At 35.9% G+C, this 22,599-nt stretch overlaps 1 protein-coding gene across 2 annotated transcripts in view; it reads left to right on the top strand.

Annotated features, from left to right (window-relative positions):
• WDFY3 (WD repeat and FYVE domain containing 3) overlaps positions 1–22,599 on the top strand; it is a 273,196-nt gene that overhangs the window by 200,726 nt on the left and 49,871 nt on the right. For both annotated transcript variants that reach the window (XM_011941788.1, XM_011941789.1), the window contains 10 exons: positions 1,111–1,271; positions 2,609–2,838; positions 3,900–4,009; positions 5,746–5,928; positions 6,790–6,947; positions 8,023–8,100; positions 9,540–9,767; positions 16,330–16,380; positions 18,613–18,781; positions 21,951–22,114. In XM_011941788.1, coding sequence (XP_011797178.1) covers positions 1,111–1,271; positions 2,609–2,838; positions 3,900–4,009; positions 5,746–5,928; positions 6,790–6,947; positions 8,023–8,100; positions 9,540–9,767; positions 16,330–16,380; positions 18,613–18,781; positions 21,951–22,114 — 1,532 coding nt within the window. The remainder of the gene's footprint in view (positions 1–1,110; positions 1,272–2,608; positions 2,839–3,899; positions 4,010–5,745; positions 5,929–6,789; positions 6,948–8,022; positions 8,101–9,539; positions 9,768–16,329; positions 16,381–18,612; positions 18,782–21,950; positions 22,115–22,599) is intronic.

Genomic DNA, 22,599 nt, shown 5'->3' with positions numbered 1-22,599 from the left:
CAGTTTAGAGCAGTCATACTACACAAAGACACAACACAAATAATTTTGATTAATGGGGCAATTTAGCATTAAGTGAGAATAATAAAAATCAAATTCTGTGACATTAGGTGAGAATAATAAAAATTATTATTACCATTAGGTGAGAATAATAAAAATCAAACCTCCAGAATTTCTATGGAGGAAAGGCTTAAAGCAGTGGTCCCCAAACTTTTTGGCAATGGGGACCAGTTTCATGGAAGACAGTTTTTCCACAGACCAAGGGGAGAGGATTATGGTTTTGTGATGATTCAAGTATTACATTTATCATTTGATTATCAGAAGGATTGTGCAACCCTGGATCCCTTGCATGCACGGTTTATAATAGGGCTTGCCCTCCAATGAGAATCTAATGCCGTGGCTGATCTGGCAGAAGGAGCTCCAGTGGTAATGCTTGCACACCCGCCTCATACCTGCTGGGTGGTCCGGTCCATGGCCTGGGAGTTGGGGACCCCTGGCTTAGAGGAAGCATTCTGGTTAGGAGGAGGAGCTAGGAGGATTAATCTGAAAGCAATATGTATATGCAAACACACTGAAAACACTCAGATAGCTTTAGAAAGAGAGAGAGCCAATGGTAATGATGGAGGGGCTAAACACACCCCTCAACATTGATTATATTTTATTTTTCACAATTTTCCTGAAGCTCTTTCCTGTCTGTGTTACTTCACTGCTATTAGAGCTATACTCTAAAACAGTTTTGTTTTACAGTTTTACCCTTCATTACTTACACAAAATCAATTAAGAGCTAATAAACTGGCCCGTTTTCTCTCAAATGGAGAACACCTGTGACTGACAGTTTATGTTGAGGAACTGCTTGTTTATCACAGACTCTCTTTAGGCAATAGGAGACTCCACAGGTAGTTTCAATCCATAACACTTTATCCTGCTGAAATTATTTATCCTGATTTCTGACCATTGAACGTCATTTTCTTCAAGTAGTACATAAAAGCTAGTAGTCATATTTCTACATGTTGTAGATACACTTATTTTTCCTTAGCCTTATTTTTTTGAGGATCTGGTCTTGTGTTGGTAGCTATCAATTTTCTTAGACATTTTTTTCCTACTGGAATTTAGGGGAAGACGCATCTCTGCCTATTACCAGTGGAGGAAGCTACCAGGTATTGGTGAACAATGTGTTTTATTTCACACAGCGTGTGGTGGACAAGCTTTGGCAAGGCATGTTCAACAAAGAATCTAAACTTCTTATAGATTTTATAATTCAACTAATTGCACAGGTAATCCATTGTTACTATCAGTTGTAGAGTACATGTTCCTATTGAAAACTTTGCCTATGGTGTCAAAATTGTTGAAATGAAGTGTAACTGATAAGATAATGAATGTTAACATTTAATAAAAAGCTAAGCTTATTAAAAGTGAATGGAGACAGGCCAGGTGCAGTGGCTCACACCCGTAGTATCAGCACTTTCGAAGGCCAAGGCGGGCGGATCACTTGAGGTCAGGAGTCAGAGACCAGCCTGGCCAACATGGTGAGACCCTGTCTCTACCAAAAATACAAAAATTTGCCAGGCATGTTGGTGTGTGCCTGTAATTCCAGCTACTTGGGAAACAGAGGCAGGAGAATCACTTGAACCTAGGAGGCGAAGGTTGCAGTGAGCCGAGATCACAGTACTGCACTCCAGCCTGGGTGACAGAGCGAGACTCCGTCTCAAAAAAAAAAAAAACTGAATAGACATGCAGACTTTGAACCCCTCCCCTATTACCAATTGCCTGGTGCCAATGTGTCCCTTGTAAAGTTGCCTAGGTGTTATTCTTTGCTACCCGGATAGATTTAAATACCTTAATACAGTTTGGTAGGTTTGTACTGCATACTGCATCCATGTGTAAAGGTTTACACAGCATGAAGAGTAGATATTAAAAGAATATTCTCTTATCAGTTAAATCTTTACAAAGTTCCTTGTAGTCTATATTCTCTTGAAGTTGTTATTTTTTGTGCATGTTCACAGTACTTTTAATTAAGGGTTTGGCCTGGTTTGGCACAATTGATTAATCTTATTTGATACTTAATGTAGAAAGTAGGAAATAATTATTACATGTTTTATTAGCATATGGTACACAGATGCACAGGCTCTCATGTCACTTAAGTCTTTTTAAAGGGATATATTTGTATTTAAGCCAAAGAGAAAAATTCTCAAACGAGGGGATGAAATTAGAATGTCAAAAAAAATGATTTTAGTAACATCTTAATTTTTTTCAGTACTTTTGAATAGTGATCATTTATCCTACCTAACAAAATATATTTGTGAGGAGACTCCCCCTAGATGTCACATCCTCATGTTCTCAGGGAGACTGCTCTGCCCACAGAAGTTAGTGGCTCCCCTCCCTGGGAGCTCTTTTTTTTATGTAGCCATCATATCATTCATTAAGTGGTATTGATGTGACTCATGGGTTCTGAAATCCATAATAGCAAGAGCTTTGTATCTTTTAACTTAGCACCTTTATACTTAGCATGGCATCTGGTATATAATAGACCTAATAAAAGTTCATGTGTGAATGATTAACAGGTGTTTTACTTTTGTTTATTGCACTAAAAACATATCTTTCATGTCTTTAGTCAAAGAGAAGATCACAGGGATTGTCACTGGATGCAGTGTATCACTGCCTCAATAGGACCATCTTGTACCAGTTCTCACGGGCACACAAAACTGTTCCTCAGCAAGTAGCTCTGCTTGATTCACTCAGGGTCCTCACTGTAAACAGAAACTTGATCCTGGGACCTGGGAACCATGACCAAGAATTCATTAGCTGTCTGGCCCACTGCTTGATCAATCTACATGCTGGAAGGTAAATCCTTTAGGTTCAGTTTGCCATGTTAAATTTGGCTTTGATGTTATTCCAACAAAATTCTTCATTTTTTTGATAGTAACGTTTCTTTTACCCTTATTCTGTTTTATTTAGACCTTTATGCAAAAAGGTAAAGGGCAAGTGTTGCATTTTTGCAGTGAAATAATGGGTATCTTTTTTCCTTTAACTTAGTTTTCTACACCTGTAAAATTTTCCATTATCACCATATGTCACTTATGTAAGGTAGTTTGCTTTTAAAGCAAACAAAATTATCTACCATTGAAGTCTAAGAGAAGTAAAAAGTAAAGCTCAATGCAGTGTTATGTGTTAAATGAGTAAAATTAGTATTTTCCAGTTGATTGCTTTGACAGATATTTCATTAGAGTCTCCCGGGGACAAGCCTTGAAGTAGGGGGTGGTACAAAATGTAAGTAAGATAGACCCTGTGGCAGCCTTCTTGAGGGGAAACAGCTAAGCAAGACCAGTCAGCTGTATTGAGTGATCTGCTGGGAACAACCCAGTGCTTTGGAGGCACATAAGAGGGGCCCCTAACCTGAAAGAAATATCTGCTGAGCTGCAGCTTGAGACCTGGTTGGGGAGGACAAGAGAATGGAGGCAACTGCTACTGGAAGAAAGAACAGTCTGTATGAATGCCCAGAGGGAAGAAAGAGTGGCACCTCAGGGGAACTGCAACTGTTTCACTACAGGAGCAGAGTAGTGAGATATAAGACTGGAGAGAGGACACAGGCATATTAGAAAAATGTTAGTTGAATGAACATTTTGTAATTGTTAGGTTAAAATATTCACAATAATCAAAAGGCATATTAAATATTAAGGTAATAATCTTGATGCTATCGATTAGTCTAATTACATTTAGTCAAGTGGATTTATTTGATCACCTCTTAAAAATGGCATCTTCCTGGCAAACTAGAGCTCTATTCTGTGCATCTGCTGAGTAGACATTCAGTGTCTGCTGGTAATGGAAGTGGAGTAATTCTTAGTTACTGTAGTCTTCAGCTAATCATTTCCTTCATAAAGTTTAAACTGACTGGAATTTTTCAGCAACGTGGATGGATTTGGACTGGAAGCAGAAGCCCGCATGACCACATGGCACATTATGATCCCCTCTGACATTGAACCAGATGGTAGTTACAGCCAAGATATTAGTGAAGGTAATTGCCTCAACTTGGGATGTTTTTAAATTTTTGTGGTTGTTTTATCTCCAGTTTTTAAGACATAACCAACAAATTGGCTTCAGAAACTGCCAGCATTGATAGCAACTCTCCCAGTAGAGCAACCTATACATAGACAAAGAGTCCCCTCATGCCAGTAAGAGTAAAACATGAACCAGTAATGTTGCTAAGCTCATTGTTTCTTAGTAACACTGTGAGATTTGGTGGTGGTATTAATATTTACATTTGCTTAAGTATAAATACTACCTTGGAATTAACTATAAAGAGAACTGCCCAATGGTAATGCTAGGCATATCACATCAGAGTAGGCAAATATTGCTTGAGACAGGTTATCAGTAGTGCTATTTTTTATTCTTCTTTATACTCTCTCTCTCTTTTTTTTTTTTTTTTTTTTTTAAATCTTGCTCAGTCGCCCAGGCTGGAGTGCAGTGGCACAATTTCAGCTCACTACAACCTTTACCTTTCGGGTTCAAGTGATTCTCATGTCTCAGCCTCCTGAGTTGCTGGGACTGCAGGCGAGCATCACCATGCCTGGCTAATTGTTTTTGTATTTTTAGTAGAGACAGGGTTTCACCATGTTGGCCAGACTGGTCTCAACCTCCTGACCTCAAGTGATCCACCAGCCTCGACCTTCCAAAGTGCTGGGATTACAGCTGTGAGCCCACTGTGCCCCCCGGCCCCTCTCTCTTTTTTTTTTTTTTTTTTTGAGACAGAGTCTCGCTCTGTAGCCCAGGCTGGAGTGCAGTGGTGCGATCTAGACCTCGGCTCACTGCAAGCTCTTTTTTCAATCTGGTTTTCCCACTGATCCTGTAAGCATTGCATATTGAAGTCTTTGTATGGATTGATTTCTTACTTCCACATGTTTAGTGATAAAGAGAAATCACTCTGGTAGTGTTTTTCTCCCCAGAAATACTGTGCAATAGTTTTACATATGGTTTCATTGTCAGGAAGCCCAGCACTCGTTTTAATTTCATTCCTTCATTTAAACATGAATTTATTCTCTGTTCTTTCACCAAAATGTTTTGAATCCTAAACACCAAGGATGTGGTTATTATTTTCACCCCCTGAGGAACTGGCATTGGTTCTCATAGCAAGGTCCTCACAATAGCAACATCAATATCATTTGGGAACTTGGTAGAAAAGCAGATTCTGTTGCCCTACTCTGACCTACTGAATCAGAAACCCTGGGGTGAGGGACTAGCGGAGCTTATTATCACAGGCCCTCAGGTGATTGCTGAGGGCTGACTGGTCTGGAGGAGGTGTCAGGCTTACAAACAAGGAATCCAAAGTAAGAATGAATTTCATAGTAAAAATCTTCTCAAAATATTTCTTTTCTTGTGCAAAATATTCAAGAATACTAACTTAGTTTTGAACTCACCTTAAACATTCAGATCTAAAAATTACTTTTAAATGGGGGATAAGTTTTTAATCTAGAAAAAGTTAGATAATTACATATATATAATTTCCAATTTTATAAATAAAAATGTAGTTCTTTTGTATGAATATAAAGATATTTTTAATGTTTTCTAAATAGGCAGCCACAGTTTGAGTTGTCTAACCTTTTCACTGGGCTAGATACAACATGAGCTTTTTTTTTTTTTAAACAATTAAATATTATAGTCAAAATTCCTACGTGTAAACATGAAGAAAAATAAAAACTAACTTTATGCCTTGTTTTGATCATTAGCTTGCTTGTTTGTTTGTTTGTTTACTAGGGCGTCAGCTTCTCATAAAAGCTGTCAACAGAGTTTGGACTGAACTGATACATAGTAAGAAACAAGTCTTAGAGGAGCTTTTCAAAGTAACTCTGCCTGTGAATGAAAGGGGCCACGTGGACATAGCTACAGCAAGGCCACTCATTGAAGAAGCTGCCCTGAAGTGCTGGCAGAATCATTTGGGTAAGGCCTATAGAGATATTATGACCAGGAGATTTACATTTGGTTGTCATATATGAGTATACTTTAAATATGTGATTACAGCATTCCCAAAAGGATACTATAAAGTCAGTAGAAATGAAAATCAATATAACAACCATTCTAGAATGATTATATTGAGATCTTACTTTTCTTTGAGTTTTTTTTTTATATCTGAGGTATGTTATACATTAGGCATTTTTGCATTCAGAATGTAATACATTGCTAGCAGCTCTAGTATGGTCACTGTCTTGGCTACAGGTCAACAATCCCTTAACTGTAATTTAGAAATTCAAAAAGCTCTGTTTTTTTCATTAATTTGGTACCAAAACTGACTTTATAGCAGAACCTAACTTATCTTTCTTTGTCCTACTTGGTATGGGAATATTCATACATTTTGTTGCAGTAATATTGATGTATTAAATTATAGCTTTTTACCGTAGATTCTGTGGTACCATTATATAATCCACAGAGTATAAGCTATATAACCTTTTAAAAATCCACAACATTTCTGAGTTGCGAAGTATACCCAACACCAAAGATTTTAATTAGGTGATTATGAATTATTAATATAGAAACTCATAGTTACATGTGCATGTTATTATAGAGCTATGAAGTTTCAACCAACTATAAGTTCAGGTAATACAGTAATTTGCAAGCAATCATCCTTAAACAAGATTACCAATAAATAAATTTGTGATATCTAAATGTAATGTCTGCATCTGTAATATGTGCTGCTTTTGTTAACTACAGCGTTGTAGTTTATAACCACATATGAAAGTTTTAAAAGGAAGATTCATAAATACATGGAGAAATTATAAAATAATCTAATTTAATTTTTCATAGCCCATGAAAAGAAATGCATAAGTCGAGGAGAAGCTTTAGTGCCCACCACACAGTCCAAATTATCCCGTGTCAGCAGCGGCTTTGGTCTTTCCAAGTTAACAGGATCAAGAAGGAATCGAAAAGAAAGTGGTCTTAGTAAACACAGTCTTTCCACCCAGGTACTTTTTTAGTTTCATTGATGATATTATTAGAAATTTATATTTCAAGGTTTAGTTGTAGTATTTTATATAATATACTTAACATGTACAAGCAGTTGATTGGAAATGAAACTTTCCTGTATTTTTGCTTTAGAATAAAGATAGAAGTAATCCAGACTATGGGAATTTCTCTCATTTTCTTATGATAAAAGTATTTATTAGTGCTATTTACTTATACACATTTTATAACTGGATATAAGATGAGATTTAGAGATTAATATATGATCAGACTATGGATAATTTTCTCTCAATTTTCCCAGCTTTCAATAATGTTATTACTAATAATTATATAAATTTTAAGGCAATAGCCGAACAAGCCTTTTTAAATTTTTAGTCTTGTTGTATATACCTATGATTGATGGTTTTTTAAAAGCTCATCTGCCTCCAGCATTAACTTCTTCCTCCTACTTCCTTCACCATCCCAGAATCTAAGTGGCAGCTATGAAAGGGTCTGAGAGAAATAGTATGTGTCAGCCTTCTCATGCATCAGGTTAGGTTTTCTAGGAAGCAAACTCTGAGATGGAGTTCAGTGTGCATAATGTATATTAGGGGGTGCCCTTGGAATCAATACCTGTGGAAGGGAGAAGAAAGCAGGATTGGATATAGGGAAAAGTCAGGCTGCAGTGCTGGTCTAGTGACAGCCTCAGCCAAACTAAGTGGAGCTTTGAGGATAGAAAACCCTCTTAGAATTGACCTCCATTAAGCTGAAATGTGTGATTCTTCTCACCCCTAGATCATTGGATGTGGGGCACCCCATCTTCCTTCTGCAGCTAAGGCCATCCCTGAGGGTGTCGACAGCAGCCCAGGAACGTGGGCAGAAAGCCCTTCCTTAAAGGGGGTTGGGGGGTAGGAGAGCATGCAGATCTGTGTCCATCACACAAGCATGGAATTCATTGCGAATTTTTTGTTTTCGTTTTCTGTGTTGGTGCTTTTGGCAGAATTTTAACCAATTACTTAGCATTAATTTCAAGGGTAATTAGCTATTTTTTTCCAGAAATCCATGAAATATTAAGACTCTTTTTCCATCCATTGTTAGGAGATTTCACAGTGGATGTTTACTCACATTGCTGTTGTTCGCGACTTAGTAGATACACAATATAAAGAATATCAGGAGGTAAGGATTTATAATCATCATAATGGTTTGTTTTACATTTTTTGTATGTAAAAGTTCTCTGTTTGTCCTGGTATCTTTCTGCCCATTTTAAGGTACTTGCTGGACTGTATTCATCATCAGATGATGGTTTTAATTATTCCTGCCATCAGATACTTTGGCTACTGATTTTAGGATGGAAAATTTTAATCTTCTGTCAACAAACTGCATTTCAAAAAGCAACTAACTGAAAATGAGCCCAGCTGAATTCTGTTGACATTCACTACTGACATGTTACATGTCTTTGTTCCTAATAAAAATAAAAATGTAAGGATGAGCCTTCTTTTTCAGGCTTTTAACAAGGAGATTGTGAAAACATGCATCCAAGTCTCTGAGAAGTCTCTTAAAATTGTAAAAAATTACAAGATTAAATGAAATTATTTTTTACTACCCTACAAGTGGTTGGTGATTATGTCAGTGAAAAATAAATTTATTGAAATTCTCTTGGTAAATTCATAATTACTGAAAAGCTTATCTTAAATATTTTATTCTCAGATTAACTGTTTTGGATCTATTAAAGGTTTCTGAATGGTTAACTGCTAATATTTTATGGATATCACACTAGAGTCTTAGTTTCCCCAACCAAAGAACATATAAGTACTACTGTGATAGGTAAATTTTTAATTATTTACTCAGTAATCTTTACTGACAGTTATATTTTAGAAATCTTTATTTTTAGATTTAAATTGTGTATACTTACATTCCATGAATCATTGGGCAAGTTATTTATCATTGTCTACTGTTGAAATGTTACATATTTGTCATTTGATAGATAAGAAGAACTTGTACTGTGACATAATTTCCTTTTAAGTAAAATGGTTTGCATCTATCCCGGTGGCCAGGAGAAAATGGTTTCTCTTTGATTTTTGTAAGAATGTCAAGTTTCCTCTTAGTGCTGCATGTTTACATTCTTCATCTAAAATCTTTGGAAATGTTTACCTAGTTCACCAGTAATCAAGCCTCTTGGCACTTTTTCTTCATCTGATTTCCTAGACTATCCCCCGTGCATGTTGTGGTAGCTATTTTCCAGTTTGGTGTATCCTTAAATTACCATATGTATTTATTAGCGCACATAGGGCTAACCATTTCAATATATTTTCATCATAATATTACCATCTTTCCTGTGCCAGATAAACAGACTTCTTTCAACTCTCTGTTCCACTATATTGCACACTCTACCCTATACATGTCTGTCACTTACTTGATGCTTTAAGAAGTCCACCTTCTACAACAAACCCGCTTACTTTAACCATAAACAAATGTAATTTTACTTTTATAGGGTTAACTGAAATGTTGTGGATTGTGTTTGTTTCCAAATAATAACTTGATTTTCAGTGATTTGTAGACTTGTTACTGTTACTCCTGCTTTTGCTTGAAAACCGACCTGGACTCTTTCCTATCAGCGTCAGCAGAATGCCCTGAAGTACGTGACGGAAGAGTGGTGCCAGATCGAGTGCGAGCTGTTGCGGGAGCGGGGGCTGTGGGGCCCTCCCATCGGCTCCCACCTCGACAAGTGGATGCTGGAGATGACAGAAGGGCCCTGCAGGATGAGGAAAAAGATGGTGCGAAACGATATGTTTTATAACCATTACCCTTACGTGCCAGAAACTGAACAAGAGACAAATGTGGCGGTGAGTATACAGAATTCAGTGATCACAGTGGCTCTTTAAAGTTTTTATTTTCCTTTGTAAGCGTTTTTTTTCTATTAAGTCAATTACCTCAAATAGCTCATTTAAAAAATTCTACAAACTCCATTGAATTGATAACTTCAGAGTGGAGGTGGAGTGAAAAGATGCAACAGTGCAAGAAGGAGACATCATGATAAAGAGGTTTAGAGCAGAGACTCCAGAGCCAGACTGCCCAAATTTAAGACCTGACTCCGCCGCTTTGCTGTTACGGCTGGGTTACGGGTCATTAAACCTCTCCGGGTTTTCGTTTTGTTATGCCTGAATTCGAGCAAATAATAGTTCCACCTCATAGGACTATTAGGAGGATTAAGTTCATTAAAATTAGTTAGGTATTTAGAATAGTGTCTGGTCCAGAATAAGCACTATATATTAGAACACATGAATCTTCTAAGTAGCTCTGATCATATAAGGTGAGGCAGCTTGAATTGTTCCAATGCCTCTTATTTTTCTCTGACGAACACCCTGGCTCCATTTATCTTGTACTGATTGGTTTAACCTCAGTCCTGATGCTAATATAGATCTTAGCATCAACCTAAGTGTCCATCAGCAGAGTAACAGATAAATAAAATATGCTGTGTATACATAATGGAATAGTATTCAGCCTTAAAAAATAAGGAAAGCCTGTTACTTGTAACAATGTATATGAACCTGGAGGACATTATGTTACCTGAAATAAGCAAAGTGCAGAAGGACAAATACTACATGATCCATCTCACTTATATGGGGCATCTAAAACAGTCAAACTCAGAAGCAAAGAATAGAATGAAGGTTTCCAGAGGCCGAGAAATGAAGGGAATAGGGAGATGTTGGTCAAAGGGTACACAGTTTCAGATAAACAGGAGGAATACACTTTTTTGAGATCTATTACATTCCTAGTGACTATAATTGATAATAATGTATTGTACATTTCTAAATTGCTAAGAGAGTACATTTCAAATGTTCTTGGCATAAAAATTGTTAAGTATTTGAGGTGCTGAATATGTTAATTAGCTTGATTTAATCATTCAAACAATATACATATGACATCACTTTGTACACCATAAACAATTATAATTTGTCAATTAACAGTAAAATTTCTAAAATAATAATATATGTAGGTCTTAGCTCCTGCTGATAGTTACTAAAATTTTGGAAGATAGCTCCCTAAAGTCTGCTTTTCTCAAAGCTATTCAATTCTGTCAAGAATGCCATACTTGATGCAGCTGTGCCTTAAAGCACTATAATTTCTAATTCTGGAGCACTGTAAAAAAGATAATCCACCCGTATTTTTGCAGCCTGTTACTAGCACTTACTTTTATAAGAGCAAAGCAACAATATGATCTTTTAATTGTTAGTCTTTTTCCCTAACAATCTATTAAGAATTTAAGGCATTAGCAGTTTGATAAAGTATTTCTTATTGAGCCAATGCTTAAATTGAATCCATTCAAGAATACTAAAATATAAATATGCTTTCCCAAATATATGACCAACTCACTGTTTAGATTTAACTAAGGCATATACTTTTGAATTATTTTTACAATAACCATAATATTTTTATCTGTACTCCTTTCCTTCCTTGTAATAATGTCATTTGTTTACAGAAGTGTATTTAAACTTCTATATCAGATAAAAACAAAGTACCCTATTAAGAGTTCACACCTACAACCGTAGTATCATCAGCATTTTACCTAGGCAAAGGAATTCACCAACCTGTGAAATCAAAACAGACACTGTCATAAATAAGTATGCACCAGATGGAACTTATTTATTTAACAGGTGGGTTACGTATGGGAAAATACAAGACAGTTGAGAAATGTTGGAGATACTTTCACCTAAAAGGAAAAAGTCGTCAGGAAGGAGAGACAGTTACAGAATATAGAATTCATGCTGCATAGTTCATGCACAAATCAAGGTCAAGATTAATCTGCTATGGTGTAATTTTCTGAAATAATTTTTATTTTGGTTTTAGTAGTTCACATCTTTTGTAAATTTGAAATGCCATTAAACGTCCACTGTGTCTTTTGGAATATGCATTCTGGCAGTGTAAAAAACAAATTTTCAAAAAGTTATAATATCTGTTATCCCACTGAATTCTACCATCAAATCAAAAAAGAGGAGCTCATATTTACAGAGCACAATGAGCTAGATCAAGCTTCTCCAATCTGAGGCCCACGGGTCACATATAGCCCAGGATGGCTTTGAATGCGACCCAACACAAATTCATACACTTTCTTAAAACATAGTGAGACTTTTGCCAGGCACGGTGGCTCACACCTGTAATCCCAGCGCTTTGGGAGGCCGAGGCAGGCAGATCACCCGAGGTCGGGAGTTCAAGACCATGCTGACCAACATGGAGAAACCCCATCTTTACTAAAGATAGAAAATTAGCTGGATGTGGTGGCACATGCCTGTAATCCCAGCTACTCGGGAGGCTGAGACAGAATCGCTTGAACCCAGGAGGCAGAGGTTGTGGTGAGCTGAGATTGCACCATTGCTCTCCAGCCTGGGCAACAAGAGCAAAACTCCGTCTAAAAAAAAAAGAGAGAATTTTTTTTTAAACGTCATCAGCTATTGTTAGTCTTGGTGTATTTTATGTATGACCCAAGACAAGTTTTCTTCCAGTATGGCCTAGGAACCAAAAAATTGGACACTCCTGAGCTAGATGCTTTACAGAGCAGTTTGAATGCATTTTGTTTCAGTCTCATAACAGCCCTCTGAAGTACAGTTAATATTGTTATCCCAGTTTTACAGATGAGAAAATGAAACCTAGAGTGGTTAAGGAACCCCTTCTAGGCTACAGCTGCGAAGTAGTATAGTAAGGTAGGAGTATAGTTCAACAGTCCCTTAGTAGTTGAATCACTTTGAAAAAGAAAAGATTCTAATGTTTGCCCATTTTATGACATTATCCATTGATAGTGAATGTATTCTATATTAGGTTTTATCTCTCTATTGCTAACAAAGTGCCTAATACTTAATGAATATTGAGTGAATGAACTGCCAGCATTCTTATCTTTCCTAAGTTATAGACTTTTTTCCTTTGCTCTCTCTTTAGCATTCTATAGAATTTTCCTAAATCTAAAACTTTTCCATTAAAATGGCCTTGAATGCAATTTTATGGGCCCTGTAGTTTATACAGTTTAGGAGAGGGCTTTATAAGAAAAAGAGTAAAAATTATGAATATAAAATTAGTAGGGCTTTGTTTCCAGGGTTTTGAAAGGGACTTATGCAAGTGAAGGCCACTAAAGTTTAAACTACCTTAACTTCATAGTAAATCCACCTCTGCCCTGATCTATATTAAAAAATATTGCCTCCCAGAGTTAGAGGTCAATCAGTTCTTTCCTTTAAACTTCCATGAATTTGTTGCCCTACTTGCATGCATGTTTAATATAGTCAGTACTTTTTGTGATATGTTTGTGCCAACCTAAAGTTGCTTTTGAAGCCTCACCTGGTGCAAGGGCAAATGATTTGATCTTTTCCATTATTGATTACAATAATTATTATTTATCAGTAACATTTCCATTTTTTGTCCTGTCGCTTAAGCTGAAGAATACAGTGGTGATTAAAAAATTAATTTCTTGTTTTAAGGTCTTTGATTTGTTAGAAATAAATCAGGTGTTTTTTTTTTTATTCATTAAAGTTGTATTTCTTAAACTTTGATAATGTTACATACTATATAAAAAATAGCTTACCTAGTATAAGTTTTGAATTTTATTGATTTTAAATTGATGTTTGTGTGTAGAATATGGAACATACTCAGACTTTACAGTGTTGAAAGTTTATCAACTAAAATTATTGTAATAAAAATTGTAATAATAATTATTATCTTGAGAAAAATTAAGTACATGTGGAAAATTCTGTATTCTCACATAAAAATGATTTATACTTTTCACATAGTAACCTTCCTTGGGGAGTAATTTTCGTAATTAAAAGAGCTGAATTATACTATAATTCTGTATTTTAAACAAATATTATAGATAGTGTAAGATGTAAGCCTGGGATGTGCTGAAAATTCAAAATCTGGTTGTTCCTCTGAATCCTAAGGGAGGAAAATAATGCATATTTTGCCATTTTAAAAAAATTGTATTTAAATATTAACTAGGCTTTAATTATATAATTCCCTTATTTTTAAAGAATAATAATCTCAAACACATTTACTATTCTTTGCAAAGTTCATTAGGGTGAAGACTTTGCCTATTAAGTTGGGGTTACTTAGGGGCAGGAAGCTAGTCAACTTTTAGGTTCCTTTTCTAACTAGGAGAGTTTCTTGTGGCTGCCTCAATATGTATTTTTATATAATGTGTAAATGTCACAAGACTCACAGAAACTAAACAGCTCATTTAGTACATTTCATTGCCAGCATTGTAGAAAAATTTGAAGTAAAAGGACTATAAAATTATTTTCTAGAAATTCTGACTTTGAAAAATATAGGTTTCTATGTAAACAATTATAGTAATAATTTAATGTTTTTTTAAATAAAAGGAAACCAAAATAATGCTAAAATCATTGGTATAACATATTTACTATTGAGTGCTGGGCCTTTTAGTAAAATAAGAACTGGTTAATCAATCAGCGAGCAAATATGTATTTAATCGTCAATGTACTGTATGGTGCCAGGAAAAATATAAGAGTATACTTAGTAGACCCTGCCTACATCCTGGCTGGGAGTATATGTAGTGAATGTCACAGTTAGGTGTGACATTGGTAATTGATCTGTTTTGTTGTATTTATTTGTTGCATATCTATCCAACAGTCTATCTTATTTTTTTATTCATTTGTTTTAAGACAAGGTAGCGCTCTGTTGCCCAGGCTGGAGTGCAGTGGCGATCTTGGCTCTCTGTAGCCTTGACCACCTGGGCTCAAGTAATCCTCTCGCCTCAGTCTCCCAAGCAGCTGGGATTACAGGCATGTGCCACTATGCCTGGCTATTTTTGGATTTTTTGGTAGAGATGGGGGGTTCGCCATGTTGCCCAGGCTGGTCTTGAACTCCTGAGCTCTAGCAATCCACCCACCTCAGCCTCCCAAAGTGCTGGGATTATAGGTGTGAGCTACCACTCCTGGTCCTATCTTGTTTTTGTTTGTTCGTTTGTTTGTTTTGTTTTATGAATTTCAGAGCGAGTTGAAGAATCAGTTTTCTTCACTTTCATGTGCATATTATGAGTTCAATATTTGTTTACAATTCTTTTTTTCCTGAAGGAAATTTTATATACTTTGAAATATACAAATCTTAAGTGTATCATTCAGTGATCTTTTTTTCTTCCTTTTTTTAATGTTGGATTTCCTGGTCTGTTTTTGCCATTAAAATGCTTTTATTTTATTATGGTCTAGTCAGTGCGTTTTAACAAATACATACGTTACACTTGTATCATCTAAATCCCTACCAAGATAAAGAACATTGATTAGACATTAAAGATTATTTTTCAATATAAGATATACCTTTACAAGTTTGCTTTTAAAAAGAAAGAATCGCTAAAACCATGTGAAGTATTTGTAAGTATGCCTAGTGGGCCATGGTTTTGCCTTGGGAAGCAAACATTTGTGAAAACATTTTGCCTGCTCATGTTTACTGTAGGGAAATGTACCAGAAGTCATCACCAGATATAAACCATGAACAGGAAGGAAATTCGGAAGTGGTTTTTGGTTGCATTATTGTCTGTAGCTACCTGTGTGCTTACATGAAGCCACATGCTACAGCTCAACAGAATTGCCTTCTTATTAACCAGGATTTTATTCTGAAAATAAAATATAAAGCCATTATCTAATTCTTTTAAAAGTACTCTAGAAAAACTACTGATCTGGGAGCTGATGATCCAGTCTACCCTCTGCTTTCAGTCTTTCTGGGATGGTGAAGGTAGTGAAGGAAGTAGGTAGGTCCTTATGCTTTTAAGGGAGCATTCTTAAAAGAGAGTGGTGTCTGTGGTATGGAGTATTGTAAATCATAGCTTAAAACAGCCATTTGCCCCTGTTACAACACAGATTTAGGGATAACCCCAGGGAAAGGAAGATGGAAGATACTAGCTAGCATTAGGTTCTGTTATCCTGATTTCAGGTTTGTTTTCTTTTTTTTTTTTTTTTTTTTTGAGACGGAGTCTTGCTGTGTCGCCCAGGCTGGAGTGCAGTGGCGCGATCTCGGCTAGAAGTTTTATAGTTTTGTGTTTTACCTTTATGTCTATGAACAACTTTTTTTTTTTTTTTTTTTTTTGAAACAGTATAAAGAGTTGCCTGTAAATCATCCAAGTCAATGGCAACCTGTGCTGAAGTTTTGCCTGTGTGATTTGTAAGAGTTCGTCCTGTTCAATAGCACTGAGACATTTGGTGTATTTAAGGTTTACTTAAAACTGCTTTTGATCTGTGAGAAAGTAACCACAAGATGCTAAGTGATTGTTTAAGCTGCTTTAGCTATCATGTTAATTTTCTTTGAGTAATTACATCTTTCATATTTCATACAGTCCTCAAGAAAAATTTTATTTTTGTGTTCCTCTTTACGTTTTTTTTTCTGATATGTCTATACTTAATACCCTGTTTTCAGTCTGAGATCCCAAGTAAACAGCCTGAGACACCCGATGATATTCCTCAAAAGGTAAAACACAAATTACAGTAAAAGAATGTAAACTACTTGTAGTTTTGTTTTTTGTTTTCTGGGTTTTTCTAAGTGCATGCTAGATTAGACTAACTTAAAAGATTGGCTTTCAATTTGTTCTTCCTATAGGTTCCTTAGAGTTGAACAGTTGATTTCCTTCAGGCTGAGAGATGTTGTTCTACTGTTTCTCAGCTTTTTCTAATTGTCTCTTTTTAGGATTTATATGCTGCTCACTATGCTGCTGCTGAAAACTAACTGAGTTTTCACTGCTCTCACTACAAAAACATGTATTGCTTCACACATAAACTAACAAATTATGAGGCATGTTAGTAATGGGCAGCCTGGCATCTTCAACTTTTCAGTTACTCATTCAATTCTAAATACTAAAGTGTGTATTTTGAGAATGCAACAATGTCTCCTCTTTTAAAATTATTTTTTTCAATCAGAATGAATGGAAACTAAGAGTGTGTGATCACTTTTTAAAATACAAATTTATTTTAATTAGTAGAAAAGTTAATTATCCTTTTTATATTCCAGAAAGATGAAAGTACATAATTCAATAAAAAATGTAGTTTTTTAGGACACAGAAGTATACCTCAAAATATTTAGAGAAAAATTCTTGTAGGTCAATTTTGAATCTGTATATGAAGTCAGTAATCAAGTAGATGCTGTCCCACATCTATTAATTCATTGTCTTGCCCATCACTAACAATGCTTTTATCATTTTAAATATTAGCAATTTTGAGTTGAAGATACCTCATACAAAAGAATTTTTATGGTACAAAATCTACTACCTTCCTTTCATTTTCAAAAATAGTGCAGTGTTCTTGTTTGTTTACCCATCAGATCCTCCAAATTGTAATATTATTTTATATCATTTTAATACTTTCCTGTGTCAAGAAATATTTTCAGTCTCCATTTGCTGTATATCATTCCTCAGTTCGCTGGCAACTCTGTTTCCTTGCTCTGTGCCTGAAGTTAAAAAAGATTAATGTGGCTTCAGTTAGTTATCTTTTTATCTAAAATTTGGTTCAGTATGTCATTCTACATGTCTCACCCAAAGGACACTTGTTTTCCACTTTAGTTGGAAATCACTTAAAAAAAAAATGTTGCTTGAAAAGGGCATTGTTGTAAATGATGCATATTGACTATTTGAGTTTGAAGAGTAGACCGATAGTAGAATTTTTAAAATTACATATTCTTGTTTATAGGAAAGTCAAGTCATATTTAGAAGGGGAAGGTTTTAAAGCATGTTTCAGATTTCATATTTTTAAAATTATTAATCCATGGTCTGGGTCTAATTCCGATCCGAGGATCTTAGATACATACCAACTTTTCCCTCTGTCTGATATTTTGTAGGATATTTGAGATCTTAGTTTCTCATCTTCTATGATTTTAAGGGGAAAACAATTTAAGTCAATTGGAGAACCTGTTTTGAGAATAAAGGCTAATCAGGAAAAGAAATGTTCGTGTATCATGTTCTAAAACATCAAATCCTTATGTTTCTAGGTAATTAATATCTCAAAATGGACTGCTGTATGTTCTTAATATACTCATTTAGTTGAGTTAGTTATGGATCATATTACTTTACATTAGCTTGCAGTTAGCTTGCAGTGGCAAGCTAACCAGAGTGTCAACTGGCATAAAACTTCTTGATTCCTTTTTGGGTCAGGACTCTCAGAAGGATCTGAAGAAGGTTTTGGCCGTTCTCAGTGAAACCTGGGAATATAGGAAAGAATAGGGCAATTGAGTCTCTACCTCCAAGTATTTGAACTACACACTCACACTGATTATTCTGAGTGTGTGGACCTTTAGGCTTGACCTAATTACTTCACTTGGGGTGGGAGCGAAGTTCCAGGCTCCTCACAGACTAGACAGGCTCTTTGCAGCCCAATGCTCTTTAATAGTGAGCATTCTCTTTACTAGATGGAGAGGTTTTCTCATACACCAAAGACACACTGCACTAACACAGAAACGTTTTTTGGCTAGAGATTATTTCAGGAAGAACAAAACTGCTAATGTTGTTGTTTTATGTGTGTCTTTAAAAAATTCAATGGAATTTTAAAACAGAGAAACCTAACCCAAAAATGTGGATTTACTGTGTATACATACAGTTTATGAAAAGCCCCTTTAAAAAGGTAACACACCTTGACACCATACCTTTCCTCAAGAATATTATGTTTTAATTCTTGATGATTGTTATCTCAGTCATTTTCTTTTGTCATTTCTTAGAAACCTGCTCGATACAGAAGAGCCGTGAGTTATGACAGTAAAGAGTACTACATGCGACTGGCCTCTGGCAATCCCGCCATTGTCCAAGACACCATTGTGGAGAGTTCAGAAGGCGAAGCTGCTCAGCAAGAACCAGAGCATGGGGAAGACACTATTGCTAAAGTCAGAGGTCAGCCTGCCTTTTTGATTTGGATTAAAAGTGGTTTTGGAACATTCTTGTATTTGAATTCATACAAAAAATTTGAGCAACTGTAAATAGTAGGCCCAACTTTTAAAATATCCATACATATTTTACCGTCTCACCCTTCTTAATGATTGATTTCTTTGTCAGAACTAAAGACACTTGCTCTTGTTTATTGCCTACAAATGAATGTCACGTGCCCATTGGCTTAATGGTTTTTCATTGTATTTCTCAGAATCCTCAATGGCACTTGATATTTAGGTTTTTTTTTAATATGCATATGTATTTTTTCATGACACAGCCTCAGAAGGTCTTGAGAACATGTGCCTTAGCACTTGATATTTAAGTTAAGGGCTTAATGACTAAATATTTATAAAATTAAAGTAACTACTAAACCTGTAATTAGTGCATATTAGCCAATAGTAAGGAATAATGGTTTTTCTTCCTATGAGTTGAGAGAGATTATCCCAGATCTAAACTTTAGGAGCTGAATAGATGATGAATTGGACTACAATGTCCATAGACTTTCAGATTCTGTACTTTTACATTGGTGCCCTCAGCCTGAAATGGTTTCTTCTTTTCTACAGCTTCTCCATTATCTTTACCTTAACACATCCTACTCAGTCTTAAACTCACTGGTCATGTATAAAATCATCCTTCTCTAAAGTCTTCTCCAACTCCTCTGTTCACTGATAGTACTTTGCGCTTGTCTGTTATAGGAGTTTCAGTGATTTTTCACTGCTGTATGTTTCCATTTTCTAATTTATGAGTTTTTCTCAAAGACAGATTGTTTTTTCTTACTTTATAAATTTTGACACATGACTAGAACAGAATGAGGATTCAGTTCGAGTAAGTAAATCAATTCGTCGTTTTAATCTTTTTAAGCCGCTGATTCAACACAAATTCAAAAGTCTTTGCATATTCTATACACCCCTAAAGTGTAAATTAAGATTTTAATTAAAAGTCAGTTTTAGAATTAAAAATTAAGAAATTAAAAATGAGTTTTCATGAGTTAATAAATTAAAAATTAGTTTCAGATTGTTTTAAAACAATCTGTATAGGACTGAGTCAACAAAAAACACTATTTAAATTGTGATCAGTTTCTCCTGTTGTTATACCTGTTCTCTCATGTGATGACTATGACTTACTAAACATTTTATAATTGATCCAACATTTTGATAAAATCACTGAAACTTTTGGTAGTTGAACAGAGATTAAAACCTTCTAATTTTGTTGACATTGCACCAGCACAGTTACTGAATTGGATTCAAAGCTATTGCTGGATACAAGCCAAGGTATAATCCACAGAGTTTGATAGATTGTGTTTGGGTCATTGGCTCTTAACTTCTCTGGCCTGATTTTCCTAATCTCTAATTGAGCTAAAAGCACAAATATACAGGGTATTATGCTAGACATAGAAATGGAGGTTTTGATTCATTAAGCTAAAAATAATGCAGCTGTAAGCTTTCTCCCCTTGTGGATGTTCTCTGGAGGATTTGATCTCTGTTGCTTACTTATTACACTTGTTCAAATATGAAAACAAGGCTCTTCTCAAGGCAAAACAGAACCTCTGGTAAGTAATATTCAAAGGATAAGACTCAGGCTGACTTGTGCTATTCCAAAGTGCTTAGAGCAACTGTAACAGGAAGGTATAGTGTTACTTTGGATGGCACAAAGAGTATATTAATTTAATCAAAATATATGATTTAGCATGTATTTTAAGGATTTCTCATACTTTGGGTCCTCACTGGTTACTATCAACTGATTTTAATTAATCCTACTCTGATTATTAAAAAGTTGTCAAAATGTAGGTAGTAAAATGTTTCCTTAATCTGCAGATTAAATTATATGTCCCTGTATTATAAAGAATTCTGTTCTTTCTGACCTGGTATTTTCATCAAATTAATTCATGTATGAAAAGCCATACTGCCACTTGTGAAATGAGGCATGAAATAGTCTTCAAGAGCCTTCCAAATAGGTGGGATATCTTGTAATCATGTTTATTTTTTACTTTTTTTGAGACAGAGTCTTGGTGTGTCACCCAGGCTGGAGTGCAGTGGCATGATCTCAGCTCACTGCAACCTCTGCCTCCCAGGTTCAAGCGATTCTCCTACCTCAGCCTCCTGAGTAGCTGGGACTACAGGCATGCACCACCACACCCGGCTAATTCTTTTATTTTTAGTAGAGACGGGGTTTTGCAATGTTGTCCAGGCTGGTCTCAAACTCCTGACCTCAGGTGATCGGCTCACCTTGGCCTCCCAAAGTGCTGTGATTATAGGCATGAGCTACTGCACCCAGTCATAATCACATTTATAGTTTGCTATCTTTATTTTTGTGACAATACTTGATTATTTATTCATGGTGTCCCCTTAATGACACCTACCTAAGCTACACTATTCTTACTATTATAGTGTTCTGTTATCATCATCACCTGATACTTACTGAGAATTTATTATGTATTAAGCATAATGCTAAGTACTTTACATGAATTACCTAATGTAGTCCAACAATCCTCTAAGAAGATACTGTACTTGTACCAGGTGGGTTTTTTGTTGTTGTTGTTGTTGTTTGAAGACAGAGTCTTGCTATATTGCCCATACCTGGCTCTTGTCCCAATTTTTTAGATAAGAAACTAAGGTTAAACTATCACAAGAAGAGAAAACCAAACACCGCATGTTCTCACTCATAGGTGGGAACTGAACAGTGAGATCACTTGGACTCGGGAAGGGGAACATCACACACTGGGCTTATCATGGGGAGGGGGGAGGGGGGAGGGATTGCATTGGGGAGTTATACCTGATATAAATGATGAATTGATGGGTGCTGACGAGTTGATGGGTGCAGCACACCAACATTGCACAAGTATACATATGTAACAAACCTGCACGTTATGCACATGTACCCTAGAACTTAAAGTATAATAAAAAAATAAAAATAAAAATAAAATTAAAAAAAAACTAAGGTTCAGAAAGTTGAACGATTTTCCAAGGTCATTAACTCCAGAGGACTATGTTCTTAACCACTGAATGTGCTACCTCCCTATACCTTCCAGAATTGTCTCAAATTGGAAATCTGTAGAAGGGACTACATGAGACTAAACTGCTTCTGCACAAGGTCCTTACAATGCCACATGGCCCTCTTCGTTATTATACTGTAGGTTTGGTCAAGCCTCCTCTGAAACGCTCCCGATCTGCACCTGATGGAGGAGATGAGGAGAACCAGGAACAGCTACAAGACCAGATTGCGGAGGGCAGCTCCATAGAAGAGGAGGAGAAAACAGATAATGCTACCTTACTGCGTCTGTTAGAGGAAGGAGAAAAGGTATTGTGCTTTTGAAAAGTAAGGATTGTAAATATTTCAGTAACATATTATTAAGACAACATGAGTTGATAGGGTAGCTGTGGAAAGTAAATGCTTTAGCATCTGTAATAAAATACAGCTTTAAGCAGCCTTTTGGGTTCAGTACTCTACTTCTCTCTTCTGTAAGGGTTTTCTCACTCCCCTGAAACATTAAACAGCATAAGGTTTCATCAGATACAGTATTAACAACTGGCACTTAATTCTCTGTCTTCCTCTATACCGCAGATCTTGCCATAATTCTCTATTTCAAGTCCATGTAGACAGCCTGTTCAGCAATCTGGCCTTGTATTTTTTTCTACATCTCCATAATTCCAGTAATAACCTACGAGCAGCTTCAGCCCATCTGGACTGTCACCTCCAGCCTTGGATTATTTAGCCCCTACTGTCCTTCACTCACAGAAGATACCACCTTCCTATTTCTCACTCAACCTCCAATAGCCTGCTGA

The sequence above is a fragment of the Colobus angolensis genome, unplaced genomic scaffold (genome assembly GCF_000951035.1).
Source record: "Colobus angolensis palliatus isolate OR3802 unplaced genomic scaffold, Cang.pa_1.0 Scaffold200, whole genome shotgun sequence".
NCBI lineage: Eukaryota > Metazoa > Chordata > Mammalia > Primates > Cercopithecidae > Colobus > Colobus angolensis.
Note: the sequence above shows the minus strand (reverse complement) of the source record. Positions and strands in the feature narration are given on the sequence as shown.